At 42.8% G+C, this 25,060-nt stretch overlaps 1 protein-coding gene across 1 annotated transcript in view; it reads right to left on the reverse strand.

Moving 5' to 3' along the window:
- The window catches only part of LOC144768901 (hemicentin-2-like), a 538,034-nt gene that overhangs the window by 440,273 nt on the left and 72,701 nt on the right, over positions 1 to 25,060 (reverse strand). The window contains exons 7-8 of the mRNA XM_078652914.1: positions 4,490 to 4,669; positions 4,321 to 4,409 (exon numbers count right to left, since the gene is read on the reverse strand). Of these exons, the coding sequence (XP_078509040.1) occupies positions 4,321 to 4,409; positions 4,490 to 4,669 (269 nt within the window). The remainder of the gene's footprint in view (positions 1 to 4,320; positions 4,410 to 4,489; positions 4,670 to 25,060) is intronic.

Here is a 25,060-nt window from a genome sequence, read left to right on the forward strand (position 1 = left end):
TAATAATCCTATATTTAAAACCAAGCTGCATCCCTATCATAAATCTGCCCCTTGCTTATGTTTTTAGAGCAACTATTCACAAGCCTAAGTACACAAGCTCAATTTTAAATATACGACAACTTCGCGCCACTTTTGTTTGAAAAGGACAATGATTTTAGCAACAGAGCCAGACATGTGCTGACGAGAAAAATGCTAAAAGAGAAGGAAAACCGAAATTGAAATGTCTGTCTGTGATACAAATAATTAACCTTATTTTTGTAAACCTTGCTTCCAAAATAACACTCTGAGATGCAAAGTTGCACATTTAACTAAGGAAGAAGTCCTGGCTAAATAAACGAGGCCTGCGAAAATAACAGCTGTGCCCTTGACGGCAGGCCCTACGCAGTGTTAAATTTCCTGGAGGCAGCCTTACTAAAAACAGACATTCCAAGCTTTGAAATGCGTGTTTAAGAATACATATTTTAAGTTCAGAAAAACTCACTCCAGCTAAACTGTTTTGCCTGTAAGCATCTTAATGCAATGTATATTAAGTAAACACGCTATGAGTGTGTTGTCTACAAAAACACACAATTTCATTTTTCTGCTATAGGCCTTTAATATTCCTAGTGAATAAGAATTTTTAGTTTCATCCCTTAAACATTTAACAGTTGTACATATGCGCTATTCCTTACCCTATAACTTTAAAGAGCAACATATAGTTATGTTAGCACATCACATAGGTCACTCCTGAATTTCTATCGAATTTTTATCCAATATTAATTAATCGAACAGTATGTTGAACAGACTGAAAACATCAAAAATAACCACAAAAATACATATGAGCTCAGTTCAGACATAAACAGAAAGGGGTAAAACAGAAAAGACACACAATAAAGCGCGCTTTAGCCATGTTTCATAAATAGCGACGACGCAATGTACAAGCAAAAGTTACATGAATGGGAAAAACCCACAAACCAGCTAGACATTTAAACACACCTTTTAAACCATGGGTCAACACTAAAGCCAGAAACAAAACAGACTGCATCCAAACCACCTGTGTAAATACCAGTGGTAAGTCATATTTACAAGGAGAAACCCTATTCTCAACAGTATTCTAAAAACTGAAGTAGAAATACTTTCAATTCACTAATTCAGGCTGGCAGAACACCAAAAACCGCTCTGCATATCTTCATACATAAAATTGCACAGAACAAAGGATCCTCATGTGTATTATGGGCATATTTATATTCCCTGGGGAAAAATTTCACCAAGGAAGAAATATGTTTTCATACCTAAAACCTATTTTAAGTTTTCCCTCTAGGGGAAGCCGGCTAATTCAATTCATATCTCACTATGGTACCTCTCATAAAACTACACATTTTACACGTGAGTTTGGAACAGGCATGCAAACAAACATAATGCAAAATATGCATTATCATAATCTAAAATGGCACTTAATCATTGCGCCGCTCATAACCATAAATGGAGAAACATCTCCACATTACCTGCCTACATGTGTTGCAACGCATATATCACATAATCCATATCATAAATATGATCGATCATCCATACATATCCATATCCATATCCATAAGCCACAGCAAGCGTATCCTAAAACTGCCTTGCGAGTCACTGGCTACCATAAGCTCACAGTAATTACCATAAAATGGTTCTTACCAAGCACGAGCGTTCAGGTTCTATCTGCCAAGTTTTGAATGACCTAACAGTCTTTTCTTTTAAAATATTCACGCCAGAAATGTTCTCAGTCAGGGGTGCCATCATGTGGAGGATCAAAAATCAGTAAGATCAGAAGTAGACTGGGCTACAGAGACTAAGAACCCCCAGAATTGGTACCTCCTTTAGTAGAATCCTGCCTTGTCTTCCTCAGTAAATTTCTGTCTCCTGACCGCTCCTTCAGATAGTCACCGCTCTGATGAGCCCCAAGTTGGCGCGCCAAATGAGGGAAATCAAAAATCCCATCTCAGGGGTTTGCACTAACACCTGATCCTTTAAAGCAGCATGAAAAAAGTTGGCACAGAATCTGTAATCAAGAGAAACATATTTATTAAATTACAACAAGTGAGGCCATGTCACACAGAAGCCGCAGCACTCTGTATGAGATGGTCTGAGGACTGAAGGCCACAGTATCTCTTATATACCCTCACAGGGGCTAAAAAAGGGCAGTACAAGTGCACATAAGAAGAGTTACACACATAGATGGTCATACAGAAAATGCACAGTCGACAAGTAGGAGGAGCTAACAGTTTTGCCAATGCTAGCAAGCACATCCTGACAGTTACAGAATATTAGCAGCTGCAAGCACAACTGAGCATGTGCAAAGTAGAAGGAAGAGGCTAAATATACCGAGCAGAGAACAGCAAGATAGGACTGAGTACATGGTGAGCACATGGCCATCTAAAATGGCTGCCAAATACAAAATGGATTCCATAAAAAGACAAGATAGTCTCTAAATACAGGATGTCTTCTGCTAATGCTTAATCTAATCGCTGCTAAATTACGACAACCCGGCCCCATTACAAGCTGGACACCCACTAGGCCCTAGAGGTGCCACTAACTATGTGAACCGCGAGGCGAAGCCACGTGGCAGTAGGCCCGCAATGCCTGCTGGCTCAGGCCTACACGCGGTCAAGCAGGGCTCACAATAATGCCACCATTCCGGACCGCCTGGACAGCTCATCATCGCAGGCTTTAGCACTTAAGGTGCCCCTACATCAGTTCACTGAAAGACACCTTCCTATGGTGGTGTGCCTGTGCGTGCCGCAGTGTATCCTGTGCCACCAAGTCTGTGCCCCGCAAAACATGGACCCTTTATGATTGAGTCCCGCGGTGCGGACAACATCATGTCACCCCGGCACCGGGCAATGAGCCTTGCCTGGGCCCTAGGCCCTCAGGCAGATATGGTAGTTGCAGAGTGTAAGTGGCATCCAGCACGTGCGCCAGGCTCGTTTTATTGGCAGGGTCACATGTCCTGTGATGGCTGTGCTGGATGGGTGTGGTGTGGGTGTAAACCAGCCGTGAGGGAGTGGCTGTGGCTGTGGCATGCTGACAAGTAGACCTGTGAGCAGCAGATCCCTACAGGGTAGACTTGGGACCGGTAGCGTTGTCTCCCCGCTGTGAGCGTAAGTGGAGTGGGCTGCCCTTGCAGACGCCAGTCCAGCGTAAGGGTGTGAACAATGAGCCCAGGACTCTGGGCGTGCTTCTGTACTGGGCTGGACATGGAATTGACTAATACATGTGTCTCTGTTCTAGTGTCCCCGCCACCCGGAATGCATTCGTCAATATGTTGCCCTGTGACCCAAGTCCCACAACATGAGCAACATGGACCTAAGGGGGAATCATTGACCTTACATTCATCCATACCTCCACACTTGCAAGATCATAGACATGACCCATCAGTGTGACAATGAATGTTTAATGCACATTCAATGTAGTGTTGTAGCTGGAGCAGTACAGGGCCATGCAAACACCACTTTACATTGTTGGCCCGTGGAGGGCCAGCAAGAGTCCTTCAGGGAATGACAAGTACATCAGAAGAGGAGGAGTTCAGTCCGCAGTCAGATAGCTGTGTCATTGGTGACCAAATAGAATCTGGCAGAATATGGCAGTCCATGTCGGGGTCCAAGGTGAGTGTATCAGAGTGTATCCGGGGACATTGGAAGGTGAGGATGCAGAGGGCAGAACCAAGCAGAAACAGGCCATATGGCAGAAATGCATGCTAGTGCGTCCTTCTGACCGCATCTTCTTCCTCTGCTGCTGCCCACTCCCCATTTCATAGATGACATACTCTCTTTATTGGAAACCATTTCCATGCAAACTACCGATATCTGATCTCCTCTACCCTATAAATTGATCTTGACAACCATTTGCATGAACTCAAAGCCCCCACTTATGGTCATACATAAGACCTTTCAACAGAGCCCCCCCCACAAAGAAACTGGAGTGAATGCATGGATTAGGATCCTCGAGGGCCAAGGCTAATCCCATTAAACAACAATAACCTTTGGTTCCAGAGTAGTGTGCTAATCACTGTAAAGCATTTCAATGTCTAGTCAGAGGTATTAAGCGCTACATATAAGTCCTTACTTAATAATACAAGGTAATTGGATACTTTTAGATAAGTAGTATTTGTATAATTGAGGTGAGATATCGGCACCAGCAATAGTGCCTAGAAAATTTGAGAAACACCAAGGAACTTGAACATTTACTTGCCTTCAGTTATGAGGGCTTGTTCTAGTCATAGTGAAAAAACATAGCAATGATGGATGCACTGTGAATACAGAGTTTCCATTCTTCCATCAATTGTGACTTCCTGCTACTCACCACAGTCTGCCCTGAGGGTCCTTTCCTCGTGTTCTCGCAGTGGGTTTCAGGGTTCAGGACGTTGTTTGAATTCTGATATGTGGGTTCACCTGGAACAACAGTGTGTGAAACACATTAGTAGTCCATATCCACTTCAAAGGTATGAAATGAGGCCCACCAGATCTTCTACCTTTATCTGACCGATACTGGGACAGGCGCCTCTCGTAACGTAGAACCACAAGAGCAACAACCATTGCAGCACCGAGGACAACTCCACAGGCCATGCCCAAGTAGGTCATCCAGCTGGGACAGGAGCAGGAACAGGAGCACTGGCAGGGGGAAGGGCTGGCTGCAGGAGGAAAGTCCATTCCTGCAGATGAAAGGAAGCAATCAGTGTGCGGATCCTTAGCTGAGAGCATGTGTCTGAGGGTTTTCCACATTTAGAGAACATTGGGGCATATTGGCTAGAACCTTGTTAAAATATCGCCGTTTTAGCGGCAGGAAAGTGCAGCTAAAATGGCGATAATGGGCTTGTTAATATGCGTTATAGAATTCCAATAGAAGCCCAGATTAGATGTCCTGAACATCTAACCTGGGCTTCTATTGGAATTCTATAACGCATATTCGCAATCCCATTATTGCCGTTTTAGCGGCAGTTTCCTGCCGCTAAAACTGCGATAATTTTAACAGGTTCTTGATAATATGCCCCTAAGTCTGCAATGTCTAGATTAGCTAACATTCCTCAACTTCTGGTTATGGACAATATTCTAGCTTCATTTTCAGGATGGAAAGAGAACTATATAGAGACATCCAAAACTTGTCAGAAGGAAGGTGAGAGATGGGGTTAAGCCTGTTCCCTGTTCTTCCTTCTGCCTTCAAGCAGAACTGCAGCTACAATACCATGCCTTCTTCAATGGCAATGTCTACAATGCAATCCTCTTTCTAACATTTTACAAATGCAACATTTGTTATTAGATATAGAGCTAAGCGTTCTCAATGATGGGTTGAGGAGTAAAATGCACAGAATAATTACTGCTACTAACATTATACTATTCAAATCTGTCCACCCAACTCACCAAATTAAAAATAATTCTTATAGTGAGTTAATCAAAACCAAGAGACTTTGTAGGTTGGATGATGTATATTTGAATGAAGTAAGAAAATGTTTTATTCGATTTAAAATAGGATGCTCTTCATTCAAAACACTAACAAAAGGAAAATTGAGGTTCACAAAATCAAATGTGCTGATCTTATGAGGAACAAGCAAGTCTGAATCCCATCTTAAGCTACATTTCAGTTCAGTTCATAAACTTTATTTCGATTTAAAATAAAATCACAATAGTTGGAACAACATACACATAGAGGTCAAGTAAAATAAATACAGCACAAAGATTATCGTAGATTAAAACAACCACCCTGGTATTTCTTGATAGTACAATAAATAACTTAAAAAGAACACTAAAATACACCTGGAACTCTGCCGCCTGGAGAATCGGCCTTCCTCTCTTTGAATTATGAAAAAACATCAATACAGTACAGCAAAGGGCATAGTGCTGATTTGATCATATCATACTACTAGACATGGCGTAAGCATTTACCTATGCCTCCTTTCATTCCATCAAATTACCCACACCCAGCCCAGGAACTTTGCAACAGCGATCACAATGGGCCGGTCCACTGATGTTTTTAAGATCCTGAATGCTTCGCTACTGGACCTGGTGCCCAAGTTTAAACATATGGGTTTCAGCCATTGAGACCCAGGTTTATGGTACACTGGGCAGGCAAAAAAGATATGTCCCAAGGATTCTTTCGAATCAGGACAAAAGGGGCAGTTACTAGTATTTGGTCTACACCATTTATTAGTAAAAACATTCGTAGGGAGCGATCCCACCCTAAACTGGTGATACAGTTTCCTGTCTTTAGTGTTGGTAATTAGATCCCAGTAGCCCTCATATTTGGGTTCATGCTTGCAGTCAAGGAAGGCTTTGGACAAAGAGGGACTAGTTGAAGCTGCAAAACGCCTCATAATTATCAGATTCCAATAAGCTGCCTTTGACTCAATTTTGGTTGGAAATGTACTTTCGGCAGGGGAGGTCCATAAATGGCTCATCCCCATCTCACAAAGTGTTTTTTTAACACACCTTAACCACTGAATTTTTCTAGTGACATCAAGTTCTCTGACTTCCAAGAGAGCCAGAGCATAGTGTGAAAGCTCGGGTGTCACCCAAAGCCGTCTCCAGTATGCAACTGGCCGGTAATGTGCCACATCCCTGTTTGAGTGGCATCCCAAGTCTAAGTCTAAGGGTAATAACGGGTTAGACTGAGGGAGGCCAATTATGGACCTTAGAAGTTTTTCTGCTACCCCCAGAGGATCCAAATTGGCATATCCCCACAGCTCTGCCCCGTATAAGATCGAGGCGACAATTTTAGTGTTATAAATTTGTAACAGGGGCAATTGGTTTGATGTGTGATAGTCTCTGTTCCTTCCGCAGAGCACCCGAGAGCAGGGCATGCTTAAGAGTGAGGCACTCTATTTGAGGCTTCCATCTTAGATTTTTGTCAATTGTTACCGTCAAGTAAGAAAAAATCTCTGCTTGTTCTAAAATACCTCCCTTCCATTTTGACGCTACCCACGATGTTCTTGAAGTTATGTAGGACCATATATTTTGTTTTGTCCACATTGACAATAAGATCGTGGTCCTCATAAAACTCCTCAAATCTCATGAGGGCGCTTTGAAGGCCCTATCTCGGCTTGGAGAGAATAAGGGTGTTGTCAGCAAACATAAGTAACGGGATCTTGAACCGAACTAAAGACGGAGCATCCGTGGGAAATTCTCAAAGTATTGAACTACTCCATTAATGTATATTGAGAAGAGGGTGGGTGCTAAAACGCACCCCTGTCACCAACTTTTCGGTGATACTTCCCCCGCGTCCAATCTCACCTGCACGTAGTTGTCGGCATGCAACTTGATGAAAAAAGCCAGGATATCTAGCGGCATGCCTAACTTCAAAAATGTACGCCACAGCTTGGTGCGGGGGACAAGGTCAAATGCCGGCTTAAGATCGACAAAGGCTGCTTAGATAGTACCTTTCCCTAGTATTACGGTACGCCAGTATATAAGTAAAAACCTGGGCACCTGATCTACTGTGCTAGTGCATGGCCGAAACCCCGCCTGAAGATGGAAGAGGATGTCACATTCCTCCATCCAAGCCAGAATTCCACCCTTGCTGACAACGTTTGGATGCAGTCAATAAGGCTTATGGGCATATAGTTCCCAGGTAGGGAGCGATCCCCTCTTTTAAAGATGGGACGTATTACTGCTCCTGCCCAGGTACCGGGCATGGGTGCTCCATTGGCGATGGCATTCACAAGAAGCTGTATATATGATGCCCAGGTATCTATGTCATGGAGAAACAGATCAGTAGGAATGCAATCAGGCCTAGGCGCCCTGCCTTTTGGGACTAGGAGTAGAACATTTTCCACTTCTTTCTTAGACAAGTGTAGAATTGAGATGGGGGCAGCATTTCGAACAAGTCGTGTGCATCTCCAGCACAGGCAAACTGGCCTTTGAAATATGAACCCACTGGTCTGGCTCCAAGTGATTCGTGGGCACATTGCTAGAGGACCCGCTACCCCACTTCACCATGTGACAGAAGGCTGTCATGTTTCTCCCAGTACATGCTTTAAGCAATTCGGCCCAATGTTGATCATCCCAGTTCCTTTTTGCACAGTATTGGACTACTTTATATGTAGTCCTAGCCTTACGTATGTCTTCCCTTTCTTTTGACCTAATCGTTAAAGCTAAACTTCTATAAGCCATGCGGCTAGAAGTATTATACCTGGCAGCAACTTTATTGCCTGTGTGAATGGAGGATTTTTTGTTTTAGTGATAAAAAAGCCTTTAAGCTTAGTAAAAAGGTCCTCATGGACCGGCACAGCTATAAAATTAGACTCTTCCTGCACAGAACCAGTCTGGAGAATATCTACGGCATTAGCTACCAACCTACTCATTTGTTTCACATGCTCATCCTTTTTAATCACATTTGCCCATTTTACTCATCGATTATTGTTTGTCATTTGGGCCTCTACATAATCTACATGTGGGGCCAACCCTGCTTCACAAGATATATGCAAGGGACTTAAGGAGTCTTTTTTTTGAGTCAAAAATACTTTATTCGATTATTTTAAAATCATAAAAGTATACTACACACATATTTATAAAATAATCTACATAAATTCACAGTTAAAAACAGTTAAAACAATTGTGTGAGAAATAATCAGGCGCAGTTTAAGCAATTAAAAATAAAATTCATAATACCCTGTAAACCATCAGATTGATTATATAACTGATTTCATTGTCTTGTTACTTCTTGTTGACGGTGTGAACAAGCAGGGAAAAAATGAAAATGAACAGCTCATGATGGCAAAAATTAATCTGGCCAAACTTTAGCTAATCCAAAACACATTCCATCATTGTAGTATTCAATAATCTTTTCCGTTTGGCACGCAATGCCGCTACCAGAAAGTTGGCAACCCCAAACATTACAATAGGGGTCTCCATGAGCTGTAAAAACAACAACGCGGGTTTCACTTGCTTGAATCCCATGTCCCTCAGCAGTGGTAAAATATATTTTTTCCTCCCCTCAACAAAAAAGGGACAGAAAAATACAAAGTGCGTCAAGTCTTGATCATTAAAGGCATCACATTTACACGGGGCATTGTCCCTTGGCTTATTCCATTTCAGATATTCACCCAAAAGAAGATGCATCTGGTTAAAACGGAATTTCGTCAATAGCCAACGATGATATGGCCTATTGACTACCGTTAAGTATGGCTGGATGGTCATGGTAGAAATTACCATGTAGTGAGCCCTTACTGTAATTTTTTCAATTGCCATAGCTTCCCGGTTGGTGTTTCTAAGGTTTAAAAATTGGACTTTCATCCATTTGACATCATCTTTACTAAGTCTTTCCGGGTTACAGGGACTTAAGGAGAGTAATAACGGGTTCTGGTCACTTTCGGGTCGTTCGGAAACCCCCATGTCTATTAAGTTAGACCAGAATTCATTGTTGATTAGGAAAAAATCTATACGACTGGTACGTTGCCCCGTACTAAAGGTAGGCATACCATGCTTGTCAGATCTAGATCTCCCATTAGCTGCTCTAACCCCTTGTACTAGACAAATAACATTTAATTGGAGTGCTGCATTCGACCATCTTTTTATTGCAGGAAGATCCAACAGTGGAATGGACCACTGAGCGTTCTCCTCTGTGATAAAATTTACATCATGGAAATCCAGGGGTTAATATGTACAATTAAAATCTCCGGCTATTATTACGTAGATGTCACCTCTATGTTCTAATAAAAAAAACCTTGAGTATACATTTATGAGTAGCAGGTCAGGAATATTTCCCTGGTGTAGCCTAATTATGAGAATGTCCCGACAATTGAAATGAATCCCCTCCATCTTGAGTTGGTCACACCGCCTGACCCAAGTAGTCAGTCCCCCTTTTGGTCTACCACGCTCTCCCTGTTCCACAACTTTGGAAGAATGTAAATAACCTTGGCGGAATACCTGGTCCACAGCCCAAGTCTCTTGAAAAAACAAAATGTCTTGCTCCTCAATAATTATGGACCATTCAACAGAGGCTGTTTTTAAAAAAAAGCCCTGCGATGTTCCATGAAGCTAATTTGGGACCTACTATGTCGCTGTGAATATCACTGTAGCCTAACTGTGGGCATGAGCCACACCCCACCACAGGAAAATTAGCCCCTTCAGTCCTGAGGTTAGCTACAGAGGTTTTACCACGAACACTCCCCATACCACTCCAGTGCGGACCCATATGCTTTTCGAAATTCGGCCCATCTAGTGTGAATAAAGGTGGAGTATCTATGATAGTGATTGGACCTAAAACCCGGTCGCCCTCTGCCAACTCAGCCACTGGCGGCGGGATCTTGTTAGGGACCAGTGGGTGACTTAGTCAATATCACAAAGGTTTGAAAAAGTTCAAATCTGTTGAAGGTTGGTACTTCATATTCATATGGACCTTGTACATGGGGTAAGTCCCTATGGCCAACTTTTCCGGTTGCTTGAAAGGAACTGTTCCGGTAAAAGAAACTTAGTGGCAAAATACTACGGGGGAGCCGTATTTGCTGACCTGGAGTGCTGCTGACGGCCGGGCTTGGCTCCGCTGTGTTTCCCTGGCCGGGCTTGGCTCCGTTGACCCTCTGTTCTCCGGTGTGGTGCTTGTGGGCTGGGCCTTGCTTCGCTCGTGGTCCGGCCGGGCTTGGCTCCGCCGGGCCTCTCTGCACTGCACTACATTCCCCAGAAGCCTCATCGCGGCAAGGACGCCGCTGACGCGACCTGGAAGCGCCTGGAGGCGCATAAAGGCTCCCTTGGTTACTCGTCTCGCGGGACGCGCGCGGGCGCGCGCGGGATAAGGGCGGGCCCCCTGTGGCCCTCAGAGGCCTGGGGAGACTGGACTGGGCCAGGGACCCTACACCTTATCTACCGGACTCTAACTGTTTATTACCTACGTGAGACTTTATTTCTTTACTTCTGTGTACTTCTCGTGAGTGAGTAGTGCTTCTTAGACGATTTTATATATTGTTATTTAGTTATACAAGATGTCTAAACCTAAAAATGATAAACCTGCCACAGGCCCCGGCACTATTGACAATTATATGGTGAAGAAAGTAAGCCAGATCAATAATGAACGGCGCGCATCTTTAGGGAAGGGGACTCCGGTACCGGGTTTGCCTGAGTTGTCCCCGCAAGGGATGGACACAGAGGCTGAGGCAAATATGAGTGATGTAGTTAGAGAAGATCTGTTGACGCCCACTACGGTGACTGTTGAGGTACACTTAGATCAACATGCCTTGTCAAGTGAGGAATCAGGAGAAGTTCCGCCTGTTTCAAGGCCGGTGCGAACCTGTAGGAAAGCACAGCAAAAACGGGGGGGGGGGGGGGGGGGAACATAGTAAAAAAAGAAGCGAACTGGATCAGTCAGATACTAATGGCCCAGTCACAAACCCCTTTGTGTTTACCGGAAATAATGAAAGTGGTCTTAATATAAATGTGGAGCAGTTTGCATCTCTTATTAAAAATTTAGAGGTAAAACTAGAAGCAAAATTAGAGGAGATGATTAAACCGCTGACTATTCAGATAGACACCCTGGCTATGGAGGTGGCTAGGCTCGGCAGCCTGGTGTCTACACACTTGGCTGCAGCCACGAGTGTAAGGGTTAAGGCTGGGGGAGGAGGGCAGGTGGTGACGAGTGCCAAAGTACAGCAGAACACTCGTAATACTGCTGCAGTAGCTACTTCTGTGAATGAGGTATTGGGTACACCAGTCATTCCAGTAATACCTGCTCCGCTGATACAATCCAATTCAGCGCCGAGGAGCGGACCATATTCAAGGACCCCAAGGAGTAATCGCTATTTGAATTTACCACCTGACTGTGCACCGTTTGTGGTGGTTTTAACTAATGTTCCACCTTGCTGTACCCATCCTGCCTCACCGCATGTTGAATCTCACGCTTCACTGAAAAACAAAACAGTCGCTTGGCTTAATAAAAACTGTGGTTTCCCTATTTCATATTCAGATCAGATAATGGTAGTAAGGAGGGTGAATTGGGTAGGCCCGTCCAAAAAACTAGGAAGTGGGGATTGCATTGTTGTAAATTTTAAACACCCCCAACATGTGGCAACTGTCCTCTTAAGAGCATCTTCATTAATATATAATGAGAACAGTATATGGGTGCGCCCACTGGGGTATTTTTACGCCCATCTGTGCAAACGCCCCCCCCCAACAAAGGATAACTAGGCGGGTGTTTGAACCTCAGACCCCGGTCATGGACACACAATTTTCATATAACATTGTTAATGCCTGTGGGCCTGGTAACGTGGCAGAAACTCAGAATAGGATTACTAGTGCTGGACGCTACCATCACGGGTTTAATGTCAATACACAGAATAGGTATGATGCTCTATCTGGCCTTGAGATGTGTGATTGACGTGAGGTACCTGTGGGTCAGGGCACTGCGGTATTAGGAGAGCTAGCATCCGCTGAGAACTCACAGGATATACCACCTGGATGTAATGTTGTCTCATGGAATATTGCGGGTTTGGCTGCTAAGATGGCCGATGAAAATTGGGTTAACTATATTAAGCAATTTAAGGTCATCTGCCTACAAGAAACTTGGTTGGTAGAGTGTGATTTCTTTTTAGAGGGGTATCAGCCTTTTATGTGCCAGCTATACCATCATTAAGAGGTAGACCAAAGGGGGGACTTGTGATTTTTGTATCTATTTTAGTCCCTTGCAAAATTCGTATAATTGAGTCACAGCATTCTGGAGTTCAATTCAATTCAATTCAATTGATTTATATAGCGCACTACATACCCAGAGGGTCTCAAGGCGCTTGAAGAAGGGTGGGGGATTACTTGTCGAATATCCAGGTTTTAAGTTGCTTTCTGAATGCTAGGTGGTTCTGAGTGAGGCGAAGGTGAGTGGGGAGTGAGTTCCAGGTTTTAGCTGCCTGGTAGGAGAAGGATCTTCCTCCCATGGTGGTTTTGTTGATGCGAGGTACAACGGCAAGGGCTTGGTTGGAGGAGCGTAGCTGGCGGGAGGGGGTGTAGAAGGAAAGTCGTGTGTTGAGGCATTCGGGTCCAAGTTCGTAAAGTGCTTTGTGTGCGTGGGTTAGGAGGCGGAATGTTATCCTCTTATTGACTGGGAGCCAGTGGAGTTTTTTCAGGTGGCCAGAGATGTGGTCATTACGCGGGATGTCTAGAATGAGTCTGGCTGAAGCGTTCTGGATGCGTTGGAGTTTTTTCTGAACTTTTGCTGTGGTACCGGCGTAAAGGGTGTTTCCGTAGTCCAGGCGGCTTGTAACCAGTGCGTGGGTGACCGTTTTTCTGGTTTCGGTGGGGATCCAGCGAAATGTTTTTTTGAGCATGCGAAGAATGTTGAAGCAAGATGATGAAACGGCGTTGACTTGTCTGGTCATCGAGAGTGAGGAGTCCAGGATGACGCCCAGGTTCCGTGCGTGGTCCGTTGGGATGGGTGCTTTTCCAAGGGCCTCTGGCCACCAAGAGTCGTCCCAGGCGGAGGGGGAGGTACCTAAGATAAGGACTTCTGTTTTGTCTGAGTTCAGTTTCAGACGGCTATGCTTCATCCATTCAGCTACTTCTTTCATTCCTTCATGTAGGTTGGTTTTGGCGGTGTTAGGGTCTTTGGTGAGTGAGAGGATCAGTTGAGTGTCATCAGCGTAGGAGATAATGTTGAGGTTGTGTTGGCGTGCGATGGTCGCGAGGGGGCTCATGTATACGTTGAAGAGGGTGGGGCTGAGTGAAGATCCTTGTGGTACGCCGCAAATGACTTCAGTGGCCTCTGACTTGAATGGTGGGAGGCGGACTCTCTGAGTTCTTTCGGCGAGGAACGAGGTGATCCATTCCAGTGCTTTTCCTTGGATTCCGATGTTTCTGAGGCGTTGTATAAGGGTGCTATGACAGACTGTGTCGAAGGCTGCGGAGAGGTCGAGGAGGATGAGGGCGACTGTGTCACCATTGTCCAGTAGAGTTCGAATGTCGTCTGTTGCTGCGATGAGTGCGGTCTCAGTGCTGTGTTTGGCCCGGAAGCCGGACTGTGAGGAGTCGAGGGATTTGTTGGTTTCGAGGAAGGCGGCGAGTTGGTTGTTGACAGCTTTCTCGATGACTTTGGCCGGGAATGGAAGGAGCGAGATGGGGCGGTAGTTCTTGAGTTCGGTAGGGTCAGCTGTGGGTTTTTTCAGAAGGGCGCTGAGTTCGGCGTGTTTCCAGATTTCCGGGAATGTGGCGGAGTTGAGGGAGCAGTTGATGACGTCTCGGAGGTGTGGTGCTATGATGGAATCTGCTTTGTTGAAGATGTGGTGAGGGCATGGGTCTGTGGGGGATCCTGAGTGGATGGAGTTCATTAGGCGGATGGTGTCCTCAGTGGAGATTGGGTTCCAGTCCTTAAGGATGTTCAAGGGGGGTGAAGGTACTGCAGAAGGTTGGGTATGTTGGTCTCCGGGTTGGTTGTCAAAGCTGTTGTGGATGTCTGCGATTTTGTCGTGGAAGAACGAGGCTAGGGAGTCGCAAAGGGCTTGAGAGGGAGTGATATCGTTGGAGTTGGCAGTGGGGTTGGTGAACTCTTTGACGATGTTGAATAATTCCTTGCTGTTGTGGGCGTTGTTGTCAATTCGGTCTTTGAAAGCGGATTTCTTGGCAGTCCGGATCAGTTGGTGGTGTCTGCGGGTGGCGTTTTTGAAGGCGTCCCTGGTGCTGGAGTTTGGGTCTTTTTTCCAGGCCTTCATAAGGGAGCGGCAGAGTTTCTTGGATTTCTTAAGGTCATCGTTGAACCAAGGGGCGTTTTTGCTGTCTAGTTTGATTTGGCGTTTTTTCAGGGGTGCTAGGTTGTCAGCGCTGTTGGTTAGCCATTGAGTGAGGTTAATGGCTGCTTGGTTGGCGTTTGAAGAGTGGGCAGGGGGGTTTTGGAGAAGCGATGAGGAGATTTGGTCAGTGGTGATTTTGTTCCAGTTTCTTCGCAGAGTGGGTTGGGGGTGGTTGTGGGTTGTGGTCTTTTTGTAGATAAAGTGAACGCAGCTGTGGTCCGTCCAATGGAGAGCTGTGGTGTGACTGAAGGAGATATGTTTGCTGGAGGTAAAGATGGGGTCGAGTGTGTGACCTGCGTAGTGAGTGGGGGTATTAACAAGTTGTTTGAGTCCGAGGTTGGCGAGATTGTCCAGAAGGGTGGTGGTGTTGTTGTCGTTGCTTTTCTCCAGGTGAAAATTGAGGTCTCCCAATAGAATGTAGTCCTCGGAAGGGAGGGCGTGTGGGGTGATAAAGTCAGTGATGTCTTCACTGAATTTTGCACGGGGTCCTGGTGGCCTGTAGAGGAGGGTGCCTCTAAGTGTGGTCTTGGGGTCGGTGTGGATCTGGAAGTGAAGGTGTTCGGCGCTAGCGAGGTTGACGTCTGAGCTGGTTGAGATGCGGATGGAGTTCTTATGGACGATAGCGATGCCTCCTCCTGTTTGTTTGTAGCGGTCTTTTCGGATGATCTTGTAGCCTTCCGGGATGGCGATGGTGATGTCTGGGGCTGAGGAGGCGTTCATCCATGTTTCTGTTAGGAAGGCGACGTCCGGAGAGATGTTGTCTAGTAGATTCCAAAGGTCGATGGCGTGTCTGTGGACCGAGCGGGTGTTGAGCAGGATGCATTTTAGGTGGTTGGTGTCAGGTTTCTGTTTGGTGTTAGTGGATGGGGAGTTGGTCTTGGTGCCGTCAAACTTGCAGGAGTTGCATGTAAATGGTCCATGGGTGTATCCAGGAGCGGCTTGGGCGCAGTTGGGGAGGCGGCCGGGCTTTAGGGCTAAGAGGGTAGAGGCGTCGTATGTGATGCGGGTGGGGTGGGTGGTGTGGGGGCCAGGGGGTCTGGCGCTGGGCGCGGTCCAGGCACGGACGGGCGTAGACGGGCTTACCTTTGGCGCACCTTCGGCGCGGCCGCAGCGCGTGGACGCTGCACGTTGGGACATGTGTCCATAAATGGAGTGTGGGGGGGGGCGGAGTGAGGGAGGGGCCGCAGGGAGGTGTGATCGGGGTGGAGGGGCGGGCTGGCAGGCACAACAACAAAATGGCTCCTAGCCAAAACAATAACACACCGAGGTCGGCACAATCAGCTTAAATATATCTGGGAAGTGGGCGAAGGTGCAGCTGTTGTAAATCAGGCAGTACCCACAATGTCAGTAGCGCGGCGGTCGAATCCCTACTAAATACGCGCTGCAGCAAAGTCCAGCACTACAGGCAGAGTAAAATAAATTAATTAAGCGCTATGGAGTGATGGGCTTAGTTTTAAATGGAGAAAACTGTCTGGCTGGCTTGGTGAACTTTTATAATGCCATTAATGTTAGTACTGCGTCTAATCAAATATCTGTACTGAATGCTTTTATTACCACTTCCAAGAAGGATTTTAGTCATAATCTCATGATCATGGGTGATTTTAATGTGCATCTGTGTGGTGATCCCTTGAAGAAATGCTTAACAGACTTACGGTGTGAGCGCCTGGGTGGTTTACATTTGGAACATACAGTGGATGGGGAACTCTGTAATGACTTAATGAACAACTTGGACCTCTCATTGGCCATGACAATTAGGGACCCCTTAAAATGCTTTGACACTCCTACTTTCAAAGGGCATGGCAGGGACACTTTTATTGATCACATGTTATTCTCATTGACGATGCTGACTTTTTTGGACTCGTTTAACATTTTTCATAGTGAATTCAGTGATCATAACCCTCTAATAATTCGCCTGAAGGGATCTTGGATTAACAAGGAAAAACAGAACTGTAGCTCAGGTAGGCTATGTACAACAGATGGGAGGCGGCGACTTAAATGGTCAATGGTTACCCCAGACCTACTATGTAAAAATATTGTGGATAAATGCACTGAGGATATTAAGAATTGTACACATGAGGGGGGAGATCCCAGGCAGGTCCTTACCGCATAACAAAACCTGTCGGAGAAGGTGTTGGAGCTGATGATGGTCCCTGCAAAGAACTTGGTGAAAGGGGGGCCCAGGTGGTTTAATCCCGACTGTTCTAAAGCAGCACGTAACCTTAGGTTAGCACTGTCAGTTAACCCGAGAATTCAGGAGGACGTAAAATTGCGCCGGAAAGTATATACGTCTGTTATCGTATCCCATAAGGAGTTTTTAAGAAAAGAGGCTTGGTAGGAGATACTCGACCCCTCCACCTTAAAATGTAGCTCTAGATTCTGGGCGTTAGTTAAAAGACCGTTTTTGGTTGAAGACCCGGGTGATGGTCTAGATTGCTGCATAACTAAGGAGGAGTGGGAACTTAATTTCAAACAACTGTACAATTCAGTGGACCCTGTAACAGTCGATTTATCACGTTACGCTAGGGGAGGCACCATTAAGTTTGAAAGAATTGAGGTTATGGAGGCCATAGAAGGACTTACAGCCAGGAAGGCCCCAGGACCCGACGGGATCCCTCCGGATCTGTATACATCTGATCCAAGTTTCTGGGCACCTATTTTGGTAGCTGTATTTAATGCAGCCGCTATAGCGGGCTGTCCCTTGTCCTGGGGATTATCAACAATCGTCCCTGTGTTTAAGAAAGGAGACAAGGGCAGTCCCCTGTGTTATCGTCCGATCTCATTGATAGACTCGATGGTTAAAATCATGGGGAGAATCCTGCTGCAGCGAATGTCAAGTTGGTCGGCGGACAACAATGTTATGTCTATCTCCCAGTATGGCTTCTGTAGAGGCCGTTCCACCATAACCCAGTGCCTTAATCTTTTCCTTGTACTGAGTAAATACACTGTTGTGCAGAAGGGAACTGTCCACCTTGCCTTCATGGATCTGTCATCAGCCTTCGATTGTGTCAACAGGGGAAGGCTGTGGCAGACCATGAGGGAGAAAGGTGTGGACATAGGGATTGTTGACTTTCTGGTGGACATGCACAGTAATACCAGTGCAAATGTTAGGTATACAGCAAATGGGGATACTACTGGCAATTTTAATATTAAAAAGGGAGTGCGTCAAGGCTGCATTCTGGCCCCATTTCTCTTTAATTTTTACATTAATGATTTAGACGCTGTCTTACAGGAGGTACAAGCAGACTGCCCCAGAGTTGGCAGGCGGGGTATTCCAGTTCTTTTATACGCAGATGATGCGGTTTTAATTTCTAGAACGGAAAAGGGTCTCCAGGCGCTTTTGAATGCTTTTAACACTTTTATGACTAACAGAGACCTATTGGTCAACAATTCTAAATCATACATCATGCATGTTGGCCGACAATCGAAAAAGAATTTTATTTTTAAACTAGATGATGTTCTGATCCCCATTACTCAAATGTTTTCATATCTTGGTGTCGTATTTGACACAAAGCTTAGCTGGGGTCCTCACCTGGCTAGAAAGAAAGGGGAATTGACAAGGTTAAATGCCTCAATCTTTAACTTTGCAACGAAATTGGGGAAGAAGCCACATAATGCAATGATTAAACTCTATAATGCTAAATCGATAGCTACTGCTGTATATGGCAGCGAATTATGGGGCTACGTAGCTGGAGAACAGTTACAGGTCGCTGAAAACAATTTCCTAAAACGTCTCCTCTGTGTTCCGGCCAGCAAACCTAATTTGGCGGTACACGAAGAACTGGGGACACAATACTTATGTGATATATTTGCCCTAAGGCCGCTGACATGCTGGGTAAAACTGTGGCTAAACCAAGATATACCGCTTACCCACCTGATTGTGAAAGACCTTGTGTCTCAGGATAACTCAATGTGCATGCCCTGGCTAAAATACCTGAAATCCTGCTTCTCAAGACTTGGTTGTTGGAATTTGTTTGAAAACCCTTGCGGGATTGTAAAGGGGGATGTGGTAGCAATCAAGCGGGCTTTTTATGTGGACAGAATGGCCCAAAGAGAAGGGGAGGAACTTAAGAAACCCAATATTAGGAAATATGTTATGCTAAAAACTTGTGACACTATGGAGCCATATTTAACATGCACTTTTACTTCTCATGAAAAAATTTTGTTGACGAGGTTTAGATTTAATATCTTTCATCAACTTTTAATTAGACCAAAGTCAGATATTTTTATTAAGACTGCTGCTCCCTGTGGCTGCGACGGGAAGTCTCCACAGGATATGCTGCATTTTATTTTTATGTAGGTTTTATGAATACCCGCGCAGACGTTACCTTTTTGCTCTTTTAAAAAAACTAAATTTTAATCAAATAAGACCAGCACTTATGTATGTACAGCTTTTGCATAGTGACAGTGTTCTTCATGTAATAGAATTTTTAAAATTAACTGTTAAACTGAGAAATTGCCTGGACCAGTGATTCCATATCTCTTAATGAATGATGAACTTATCTATTGAAAGATCTTTTTTATCATGTTGTAAACCCAGTACTTATTGCACTTTATTGTTGATCTTGTCCACTTACTCATTTATAAGACACATGTAATATGTTCATTTTCTGTGTGACTTTGATTTTTTGTATTGTTTATATGTGTACTTTTATGGTGTGAAACAAAACCGAAATAAAGTCTCTATAAAAAAAATACTAAAATCATCCCTGCTCAAATGCCTAGCCCCAGTCCTCTCTAAAATGGTTTTAACTAGCAGTGGGGACCCAAAGTTCAACACAACACAGTCACCTCTGATGGATTTGCATGATTTTCCCACCCATAGAGTTCTTCGAATCATTTTAAATTCTTGAAATAAGTGGTTACCCAGCCCAGTTCTGACGTTCAGCAAATGAAGGGCATTGTTCCTAAGTGAAGACCAATGTTCCCCATTGCCAGTTGATAAGACTGGCACATTTGAAAGTATGATGGTATATGGCGTAGCTTCAGGTGGTAGGTTGATGGAGTCACTAGGGCTCTCCAAGCCACCCTGTGCCATCCCTGTGGGTCATGGCGTCTAGCGAGTTCCCTCCTGGGCCGTCCTTTGCTGTGGTGGTGATACTTCAACGCCGCTCAATCAATAACCCATTTTCCTACACTTGGGCTGCTCTGTTGGACTATCCTGAGCATCAGTGTGACTCTCTATTGATTTGTGTCCTTTTCAGGTCTGTGTAGGAAAGTGCCATTTTTGTATGGTCACTCCCATGCTTTTTTCCCCAAATGCGGATGGTTATGACTCTGAAAGTGCATCAGAGTCTGATAATCAGGCCTCAGTGCCAATGCTCTCTCCCCAAATATGATGTATGTGAATAGATAACCCCAATTTGCAATTACTTTACCCCCCCTTGAAAGACCCTAGTAAGTGTTAAAAGTGGGACCCAGGGCATGGGAGTTAAAGGTTGTGACTAGGGCCTGAAGTACTCATTCTGCCACCCTGTATGACCCAAGTAAACAGATGACAGCAGTCCCACCATGCCAAACTGCAAGAAAAGTGCATAGTGCTCAGATTCAACTTTGCCCTCACCATGAGTGGCATGGTCATAGCACTATTTTCAATATATGTCAGTTATTCCTAAGGTAGGCCTTATGAGTCCAGGAGGTAGAGTTCATTACATTAAAGGTGTGGACGTATAAGTGCAAGATTATATGTCTCTATTGTAGCCTCTTCCCCTTAAGTGCTACTGTAAGTGCTCAGGGGAGGGCATAGGATAACAGCCTGGCCCTCCAAGGTTGCCAGCTCAATTACGGTCCCACTGAAACATGTAATGTTTGACATCATACAGCTTGTCTCAATACATCAAATTTGTTCCCAGAGCTTGAAAGCTTCCACCACTTCTGATATGCAATCAGAAGAACACCAAGTGGTTATCAGGCCCCTACACAGTCCAGGTATTATGTGTACATACATTACGCTAGATAAGCCATTCTATTCCCCTTTCAGAAGGGTTATTGCCCTCAGAAACCACCCTGACGAAGTTCTCCCTGAGAACGAAATGCGTTGGCTGAACTTTCTACTTTTTTTTTTTTTAATTGTTTTTATTGTTGCTCACACACATCAAATATTGCCAGATATACATTTGTCAGTGCAGCCTCAACATTCAGCTGCCGCCAACCATATAGCAACTTTTTAATTTTTGTAATGTATAACTCTCAACTATAGGGGTCATCGTACGGTGTACAGTCATAATATCGAGTCAATTATTTCGACTGGACAGAATATCGAGTAAAAAATATAGAATGGACATAATATCGACTAGACATAATATAGACAACAAAAATATCGACTAGAGAAAATTAATATCGAATAGAATGGACATAATATCGAATCAAAAATATAGAATGGACATAATATCGACTAGACATAATATAGACAACAAAAATATCGAATTTAAGGTAAGTTAATAATAATTTTTATTTTTTGTGTAATATAAGTCTGTAGCGGGTTGTGGGTTTATAGGGGAATAGGGTGGGAAGTAATTTAATTCTAATTAATTAAATATGTTAATTTATTTATTGATATATATTTAGAATTAATTGTTAATTAATTATTAATTGGTAATTAATTAAAATATAATTGGTAATTAATTATAATTGATTAATTGATAAATATTTTAATTTTAGTAATTTATTTTCTGTAGCGGGTTGTGGGTTTATAGGGGAATAGGGTGGGAAGTAATTTAATTATAATTAATTAAATATGTTAATTTATTTATTGATAATAATTTAGAATTAATTGTTAATTAATTATTAATTGGTAATTAATTAAAATATAATTGGTAATTAATTATAATTGATTAATTGATAAATATTTTAATTTTAGTAATTTATTTTCTGTAGCGGGTTGTGGGTTTATAGGGGAATAGGGTGGGAAGTAATTTAATTATAATTAATTAAATATGTTAATTTATTTATTGATATTTTTTAAAAATTAATTGTTAATTAATTATTAATTGGTAATTAATTAAAATATAATTGGTAATTAATTATAATTGATTAATTGATAAATATTTTAATTTTAGGGTTCAGGGTCAGTTTTCAGTTTTTGGGTAAAGGGGTATTTTTAGGGTTCAGGGTCAGTTTTCAGTTTTTGGGTAAAGGGGTATTTTTAGGGTTCAGGGTCAGTTTTCAGTTTTTGGGGTAAAGGGGTATTTTTAGGGTTCAGGGTCAGTTTTCAGTTTGTAGGTAAAGGGGTATTTTTAGGGTTCAGGGTCAGTTTTCAGTTTTTGGGTAAAGGGGTATTTTTAGGGTTCAGGGTCAGTTTTCAGTTTTTGGGTAAAGGGGTATTTTTAGGGTTCAGGGTCAGTTTTCAGTTTTTGGGGTAAAGGGGTATTTTTAGGGTTCAGGGACAGTTTTCAGTTTTTGGGGTAAAGGGGTATTTTTAGGGTTCAGGGTCAGTTTTCAGTTTTTGGGTAAAGGGGTATTTTTAGGGTTCAGGGTCAGTTTTCAGTTTTTGGGTAAAGGGGTATTTTTAGGGTTCAGGGTCAGTTTTCAGTTTTTGGGGTAAAGGGGTATTTTTAGGGTTCAGGGTCAGTTTTCAGTTTGTAGGTAAAGGGGTATTTTTAGGGTTCAGGGTCAGTTTTCAGTTTTTGGGTAAAGGGGTATTTTTAGGGTTCAGGGTCAGTTTTCAGTTTTCGGGTAAAGGGGTATTTTTAGGGTTCAGGGTCAGTTTTCAGTTTATGGGTAAAGGGGTATTTTTAGGGTTCAGGGTCAGTTTTGGGTTTTTGGGGTACAGGGGTACTTTGTAAAAATAAAGTAAAATTACATTTAAATTACATTTATTTAATAAAATTAAATTATATTAAATTATATTATAATATTTTTTATTAATTTATATTCAAAAAATTATTATATACTTACCAATACTTATGTTGTAATGGTATGCGTTGTAAAGGTATATGCGTGGTAAAATCTTGCGTTGTAAATGTATGCGTTGTAAAAGTTTTTGCGTTGTAAAAGTTTTGTTGTAATGGTAGGCGTTGTAAAAGTATGCGTTGTAACGTCATACATCCCTGGAGTGGGAATAGTAATTTTAACCTCTACGCTATCCAGCGCTTTCCCTACTGTTGCACCCACTGGAGTGGGAGTAGTAAATTTTACCTCTACGCTATCCAACACTTTTGCTAATGTTGAACTCACTATAGTTGTAACAATAAATTTTAAACATTTTCTAAAATGTTATATATGTTTATTTAATAATATGTTTAAATATATATATATATATATATATATATATTCACTGAAAAAACCATAGGTTATAGACCATATATAGTTAGGAATTAGCATTTACTAAACCTTATTTTACTCACACAAAACCATTGAAATTCCATATATAGTTAGTTGCACTAACTATATATCGCGCACCCGCAATCCACTGCTGATGATGTCACATATTACATCATTCATGACATGGTCAGTGACATCACTGATGACATCACTGATGACATCTCAAATGACATCACTGATGACATCACTGATGACATCTCAAATGACATCACTGATGACATCATGACACACCAATACCAGTTACTACATACGCACTCACTGATTCCTACGTCTACACACACATTCACTCATTCACCCATACAATAACTCATACATACAGTCACTTATTATTACAACACTATCATATGCACTCATACACCTATGCAGACAGTCACACACTGCCACTCATCCATGGAGTTACTCACACACCAAGTCAGTCCTGTAAAGAATCAATCACACTTCCATTTCTTCATCTATACAGTTAAACACAGAACACCATACTTCAGTGACATCACTGATGACATCACTAATGACATCTGAAATGACATCACTGATGACATCTCAAATGACATCACTGATGACATCATGACACACCAATACCAGTTACTACATACGCACTCACTGATTCGTACGTCTACACACACATTCACTCATTCACCCATACAATTACTCATACATACAGTCAGTTATTATTAGAACACTATCATATGCACTCATACACCTAGTCAGTCCTGTGAAGAATCAATCACACTTCGATTTCCTCATCTATAGTTAAACACAGAACACCATACTTTTCACACATATACTAACACATACTTACTCTCTTATACAATCACTGATACAAGTACACATTGATATGCACAGAGTCACACACCTCCCAGCCAGCCACACACACACTCAGTCTTCCATACATCCAGTCATTCTTCAATATGTAAAACGTATTTAAACTTTACAAAAACACACAGACACTAGATGATGTCATCAGTGATGTCATTTGAGATGTCATCAGTGATGTCATCAGTGATGTCACTGACCATGTCATGAATGATGTAATATGTGACATCATCAGCAGTGGATTGCGGGTGCGCGATATATAGTTAGTGCAACTAACTATATATGGAATTTCAATGGTTTTGTGTGAGTAAAATAAGGTTTAGTAAATGCTAATTCCTAACTATATATGGTCTATAACCTATGGTTTTTTCAGTGAATTTTCAAGGTTTTGTAAATGCTAATTCCTAACTATATATGGTCTATAACCTATGGTTTTTTCAGTGAATTTCATTGGTTTTTTAACAGCTAATATCTGTAGCTGTAAAATTTATTCTTCTTTAAATCCAAAAATATATTTTATATGTTTATGAATAATTATTTTTTTAAATATTTTTTTTTCTTCGTTCCCGCTTCGCGAATCGGGAACCTTACAGTAAAAAAATGTTCAGAAAAATAAAAAAAAAAGTTCTTTTCAGAACTACCTCCCCGTTATTAAAAAATTGGTACAATATTTGGAACTGTGCCAACCTCTATTTCTCTTAGTTCGCTTCCTAGTTCGCTCGCTGGTACGCGAACTGGAAGCGAACCAAAAACAGTAAGTATAAGGGAAGGAAACACACACTTATGTTAAAAGAAAGACAGCTATAGGGGAGTAAACTAGAGATACTATTACCCATAATCCACTACTGATGATGTCACATATTACATCATTCATGACATGCTCAGTGACATCATCAGCAGAGGATTGCGGGTTTTTTGGCAACATGCCTTATCGACGGTTTAATAACGCTGCCTTTTGCTTTATATAAGTTTTCAAATTGTATGAAATATATACCAATAGGTCTTTATGAACCTTTAGGTAGTGCTTTTGTTCATGAGGTCTGGTCGCTTCCATACACATACAGATGTTTCAAAGATGATCAAGAAGTTTATCTGAATGGAGAGGAATGCACTGAGACGCCAGATCATTCACTAATGTGTAGGCACATACAGTTACACGATTCATGCAACAAACAGCGACCAAATATGGCTTGCGTGATGCAAGGCACGCCAGTTCCT

The sequence above is a fragment of the Lissotriton helveticus genome, chromosome 7, assembly GCF_964261635.1.
Source record: "Lissotriton helveticus chromosome 7, aLisHel1.1, whole genome shotgun sequence".
Lineage (NCBI taxonomy): Eukaryota > Metazoa > Chordata > Amphibia > Caudata > Salamandridae > Lissotriton > Lissotriton helveticus.